This window comes from Spermophilus citellus (genome assembly GCF_964194105.1).
Source record: "Spermophilus citellus genome assembly, chromosome: 2".
In the NCBI taxonomy this organism is placed as follows: Eukaryota; Metazoa; Chordata; class Mammalia; order Rodentia; family Sciuridae; genus Spermophilus; species Spermophilus citellus.
In genome coordinates, this window is record NC_138183.1 from 133,375,841 (window position 1) to 133,382,918 (window position 7,078).

General features: G+C 37.2%; 1 protein-coding gene across 1 annotated transcript; it reads right to left on the reverse strand.

Annotated features, from left to right (window-relative positions):
• Window positions 1–5,696: 5,696 nt before the first annotated feature.
• On the reverse strand, window positions 5,697–6,629 carry LOC308641574 (olfactory receptor 10D3-like; the record flags this gene model as incomplete). The annotated part of the gene is made up of 1 exon (XM_081280249.1): window positions 5,697–6,629. One exon carries the CDS (start codon window positions 6,627–6,629, stop codon window positions 5,697–5,699), a length of 933 nt encoding a protein of 310 aa, XP_081136375.1.
• Between the last annotated feature and the right edge of the window lie 449 nt (window positions 6,630–7,078).

Consider the following 7,078-nt stretch of genomic DNA (forward strand, 5'->3'; position numbering starts at 1 on the left):
TGTATGAAATATGATATGTCAAGAGCTTTGTAATGTTGTGAACAACCAATAAAAAAATTTAAAAAAAAAAGAATCAATGAGGGGGCTGAGGATATAGCTCAGTTGGTAGAGGGCTTGCCTTGCATGCACGAGGCCCTGGGTTCAATCCCCAGTCCCCCCCCCAAAAAAAAAAAGAATTGATGTATATGTCATTTGTGTAACACAAATATTGAAACTAATACATAAATTCACAAGAGGAATTGGAATACCATAGTCACTACTATTTTAGTCAGCTTTTTCATCACTATGGCCATAGATCTGACAAGAACAACTTAAAAAAGGAGGAAAGGTTCATTTTGATTCAAGGATTCAGAGGTTCAGTCCATGTTCAGCCAACTCCTTTGCTGCATGCATATCAGTGATGAGACAGAACATTAGAGCAGAAGGACATGGCAGAGGAAAGCCACTCAAGATGTGGCAACAAGAAAGCAGAAAAAGAACTCCTCCACTCACAAGGGCAAAATATAAACTCCAAAGGCTTGCCCCCAGTGACCTAGGTCCTCCACTCACACCTACCTGCTTTCAGTTACTACCCAGGTAGTCCATACCAGTGGATTAACCCACTGGTTAGGTTATATCTCTCATACTTTAATCATTTCACCCTGGATATTATTGTTTTGTCTCATGCCTGACTTTTTGGAAGACACTTCATATAAATCATAACAACTAGAATGCATGCATTAGTGGACCAGCATATACTTTCATAAATAGAAAAATTTTACCTTCAAAGCAACATACTTTCTTGGGAGGCTGCTTAGTGAATGTACAGCTAATGCAGAGTGAGCTGGATGATTGTAATCAAGAACTCTCCTTCTGCAATAATTTAGACTTTCTTTGCCATGTTAGTTTACCTGCTGATAGCTTGAAATATCCTTGAAAATTGGTATTTTCTCTCCCCTGCACACACAAGATAAAATTCATTTTTGCGTTTCAAGAGTTTTATCAAGATAAAATTCATAGACCATAAAATTCACTTGCTCTAAATATAAACTTAATCATTTAGTACATATTTAGAATTATGAAACATTCCCCAAATCCAAACCATTTCCATCGTCCTCCAAATTTCCTGTAGCCCACTTGTGATCAGTTCTCACTCCAACTCCCCAACAGAGCATTGATTGACTTTTGATCAGTATACACTTGTCTTTTCTATGCATTTTACTTAAATGGAATTGTATAATATATAACCAGTTAAATCTGAATTTTACAATTACCACAATTTTTCTGAGATTCTTCCATACCATGATATGTAAAAATAATTTGTCCTTTTATTGTAAATAATATGCCAATGTATGACAATACTGCATCTTGTTTATTTCTTCGTCTGATGACAGACATTTGGGATGTTTCCTGTTTTTTGATATTACCAATAATGTTCCTGTGAATATTCACATATGAATCTTTATTTATATCTACGTTTTTTTTGTCTATAGCCAAAGATTGTAAGTTATTTCTTATGACTCAGATTAAGTGATTATATCTTGTTTCTGGCATCAATGATAAGCCTCGTAAGACCAAACTATGTTGTAGAATGACTTCTTTAGACGTGTAATCTCACCACCTATCTATTCTCACTACTCACTGTCCTAAAGGGTGTTGTTTCCCCCTGGTCCATTTTGTCAGATTAATGTAGACCTTCATATCAGTGCACATAGACAGCCATGTCTAGTTTTATTCCAGACATTAGTTGTTTCAATGGGAATAGAAAGAAGTACTTCAATTTTAACGATCACTGAGTTGAAATTTGGGGTCCTCCATATCTTTGGTGTGTTGATATGTAATATCCATAGATATAGATGGATCCCTGATGCCCACCTTGCTAACTAACAGTAGGACTATCATGTTACTGGGTTGTAACTGATCTGTCTGTTACAGCCACCATTGAGCTACACACCCACATTGTGATACAAGGAAAAGGGAAATCTAAACTGAAATCTCTGAGAAGGATTCCAGACACTGGAATAAAATGAAACCAAATGCATTCACTAAGGGACAGATTTTAAAAAGCTTTGGCTTCAAAGTAAAACACAAGCTTCAATTTAGTAATTATGTAACTTGTTTATTAGTAATTAAAATGCTATTTTGATGTAGTCTGACCCCTTTTGGTTTATCTCAGTCATTTCTGAGGGAAATGTTTGACATGGGAGGGAAATGTTTGATCTTCTCAAACATTGGGAAGTCAAGAATAGTAATCACAGATGGAAAAGATCAAGTTGTGAACATTTTAGGAAAAAATGAGTGAGTTTATAGTAGAATTTGTGAGTACTTTTGAGTAAGAGTGAGTCAACTTAATGGGCCACATGTGTGACTGCATTTGGAATACCATTAAGGATCATAGCTGAGGTGGTCAGAGCTGAAGGGAGTCTCCAGCTCAACAGAGGCAGCTGAGGTCAGCCCATTCCTTTAGAGCTTTATTACAGCAAAGTTTTAGTAAAGATAATGGAAATCCTTTCCTTAGTCTTGATCCACAGACAGTTGCTGCTAGCTCATTCACTGGGTTAAATAGTGATAACATTTCTGAAGTTCAGAGCAGATTTGGGGAGGTACTTACAAAGCAAAGAACATTGTATAAAGTGCATTAGAGCAATGAAGAGATATTCTGCATAAGTTTATGTCAGAAAGATTGTGGGAGAGTTGAAAAGATAGGTTATTCATTAAAGTACTGCCATATTACTTGCTAAAATAATAAATTCATCACAATGACGTCCCTGTCTGTAGAGAATCCTCCTTTCCTAGAAAGCAAAAACATTCAGCAATGGGTCATTGTGATAGACTAAGCTGTTCAAAGTATTTTAACAATATTTCCATCAGGCTTTATTTCTGAAGGTGCCATTTCATTCATTTCCAGTGCTCAAGTTAGCCAAGTTTGACATTACAAGAGCTGAAATGGAATAATCTTTGTGTTATTTCTCATTTCCAGGCAGACACTTCGGATTACTTTTTTGATCAGTTTTCTAGGATTCTTCCTTCCTTGTCCTTGGCACTTTAAACACAGGTTTTTACAGTCCCTTCTTCTACCTTTATTGAAAGACTCTATCTCCATCACATAGCAATTATTTGTTCCAGGTCAGTCATCTCCACTATGTCTTATACTTCACAAATGCAGAGATCATAAGGATCTTATTCAATATTATATTCTCTTTGGCTAGTGTTGTGCTTTATACATAGTAAACTAACAATGAATATTTTATGTTGCTCTAAAGGCTGCCCTTTTGACTTGTGTTCTAGGCTAGTCATTGATTAAATGGTTCAATAAAATTATTTATGAATTATGTAACAATCCAAAATGATGATGTGAGAATTGTCACAATTTCTTTATTCTTTACTGCCAAAATGATTAATTTCAGCAATACAAATCACTAACTGATAAAAAAATCATTGTGGAATGGGATGTTCAGAGAAGATATTACTGAGATGGTAGAGGATGAACAAAAATATAACAGAAAAGACATGATTTTCACAAAGGAAGAGTGGATTAGAGCGTAACTTTTCAAATCAAGAAAGCCATGCAGAACATTCATTAGAATAAGAAATATTCCAAAGGAGAAAGGACAGTTCCATTAAGGAGCACTTTTAAATAAGGCAGAACTACATCTGTGGTGCTTGAAAATGGGTCTATGGATTTGGGGGCACTCCCTTAAAAGACTGGAGCCTAATTTCTCCCTCGACCAAATGCGGACTATAAGTAGTCAATACCTTCTAACAAAGAAAAATAAAAGCAAGGGTGCTGGTACATATCTTTGGAGACAAGATCATAACAGTCTCTAGAGGCTCCCGCTGAGACCCTCCCTCAGCTCACTCACTGTGAGGGAAGCAGCCCCATTGTGTGAGGATACAGAGAGGTCCCCACAGTGGGGAGGAACTGAGGCCTCTTACTAATATCCGGGTACAAAACAGCTGCCTTTCAAGGAGATCCTGTGTCAGATGACTACTTCCATGGATGACAGAGTGACTGCAAAACCAAGAGAAATCCCCTGTAAAGGCCACCCAACTAGGCTACTCCTGTACTATTGACCATCAGATACAGTATAAGAAAATATATTATTTTTTTCTGAGCTACCATATATTAGAGGAATTCATTGCATTACAATAGATATCTAATATCAGCACCCAATGTCAATGATGTAGAGGATCCAAGAACTTTCAAATAAGGTATATAGCATTGACCTTAAAAGATAATATGGTGACATTAGCAACTGTGGTAGTAAATCAAGTGACTGCATATACAAGTTTGATTTATTTCACAGACAGATAGGCAGTACTCCCCTACATACCTTTCCCCTTTAGTCTTTATTTGGTCCATTAGAGAGACATTCTACCCAGATCCCATCTGATACCACTTGGATAGTTTTAAGTTAAATCATGAATCAATGACTCACAAAATGAATGAATATTACCACGGAGTGAAAAAGTAGGAGGTATAATTTTCCAGTAATTGTCTATTTCTGTGAATGTTACTCAGACTGCTTCCCTACTTTCCCCCAGAACATTACTACTATTGATATGCAATGCTAAACCAATTTGTGCCTTCACATGCGCCTTCCTTTTCTCACATATGAAAATGAGGATGATAATAATAGGTAATAACACAAATGTGGTTCAGTCTGCATTACTTAACATATACAAAATATTCAGAACTGTAAGTCACATATAGGCAGCTGTCATTATATAGAATTCTTGATTTTTTCAATTCTTCTTATAAAGCAGTATACTACAGGAAAGGGTAGGAGTTAGATAAAGGTTCAGACAGCCTATTTTCACATTCTTCATACGTAAAAGAAACATGCTACCTGTTAGGATTCAGTGAATTAACATAGACAATACATGCAAAGTGTATTGACCATTATCACATACATAACAAACAGAACTAAAATTTTAGTACATTTTCTAGGTGTTTGAGTGGATGACTCCAAATAGATGGGTTTATATCTTGAAAAGAATTTGATTAAATGTAAAAATATAAGTGTTGAAATATTCCAAAAATAAATACATTATAAATAATATTAATATTTATTTTAATTAATTTTATTGATTAAATTATTTCAATTAATTTTATTGATTAAATTAATTTATTTATTTTAATTAATTTTAGATATATTCAATGTTTAGGAAAGAAAAAGTACCTCAGTGGATATAAATCACTGGCTGAAAAAGTCTTCTATTTTACAAACTTCATTCTCACATTCATAATTCATTCTCCCATTCTAAACCACAGTTCAATGATCACCTTCTCAATTGAGATTTCTCCAGAGCTGAAGATAAAAGGCTATCAATTAAATTATTTTGTAAAAGAAAGGCATAGTAAAAGCCCAAAGAAGTTACAATATGAATATCAACTATAATTACCAAACTGCACAATACTACTCTTAAATTTCACTCTTAAATGTCAACTCCAATTTTTAGTTTTACTATACAAAATATATGAACTAGAAAATATACTTTTATGGCAAGTGGAAAAGGGGAAATGCTGGTTTAATCTCAAAATATTTTGTAAAAGTTGTATAAACAACTTCTCCTAAATGACTCCTAAGACTCCCAAGAAAAAGGAGAACGTGACTTTGCCCAACTCACTGTTTGGTAACAAGCCAGATACAAAAGGAGTGGCTCTTTGAGGTTTTTCAAAAAAAAATTCAAAAAAAAAAAACTATTCGCGGACCTTACAGCAGAGAAGGGTGAGCCATTTGAGTTACCATCTTCCTCAGGGCCACTTTCACATCCTTGTTTCTCAAAGAATAAATCAAAGGATTGAGGGAAGGGGTGACAATACTGTTTAACACCTGAACAGCAGAATCCAGCCAGAGGCTGGAAGCAGGTCTGAGATAGACAAGAAACACAGGTCCATAGACCAAGAGGATAGAGGTCAGGTGGGCACTGCAGGTGGAGAAGGCTCTGCGCCTGCCTTCAGAGGAACGGATTTTCAATATAGAGAGAACAATGCGGGTGTAAGAAAGGAGGATAAGAAGAAAACACACCAGGGCAACCACACCTATGTTGGTGAAACTCACCATCTGTGCTAGAGAAGTGTCTGCACAGGCCAGGGACAGCACCACTGGAATATCACAGAAAAAGCTGTCCACCTCATTGGGCCCACAGTAGGGCAACTTAAAGATGAGAAACGTGAGGATGCTCCCATGCACACAGCCCCCCAGCCATGTGCACACTGTCAGGCTGGTGCACACCCTCTGGTTCATGATGACAGTGTAGCGCATGGGGTGACAAATGGCCACAAAGCGGTCATAGGCCATCACTGTGTACAGGAAACACTCAATGCCACCCAGGGTGTGGTAGAAGAAGACCTGGGAGGCACAGCCCTGGTAAGAGATGGTGCGGCTTTGCCCCGCCAGGGAGACCATCATCTTGGGGGAGTTCACAGAAGGGAAGAAGATGTCAAACACTGACAGGTTTCCCAGGAAGAAGTACATGGGGGTGTGCAGGCTGGATGAAGCCAGAATGGTGACAAAGATGAGCAGGTTCCCCAGCAAGGCAAACAGATAGAAGGCCAGAAACAGGACAAAGGTCATGTTCTCCAGCCCTTCAGTGTGAGGAAGTCCCAACAGGATGAACTCCTTCACAGAGGTGTAGTTGTTCATGCTTGGGCACCAGGCAGGCCTGGAAGAGAAGCAATAATCATGACCTAAGACCTGGAGGATCTGAGAACACCTTCCCAGAGAGCGATTTCTCCTTCAGGCAGAGGCTGCCAGCAAGAAGGCTGAGGAGGAAAAGAGACCAGCAATAAATCTTGACTTATATTTAAAGTATGTGTCAAATTTGACCACAGCTTTTTCACATGTTAAATGAAAAAATAATATTAATCTTCATAATCAGCAATTATATTATAGTAATCAAGTCTTATCACCAGTTTAATTTAGGTTCTTCCAATCTGCTTTGTCATCAAACACACACATTTCAGAGTCACCTACCTTCCCCCCCAAAAGAGGGAGCCTTTTAGTATCAAATTGTTGTAAACAGGTCAACTACCCAAATAGAAAAATCTGAACCTAAACAGAAATTATATACACCTTGCTACTCATGTTTACTC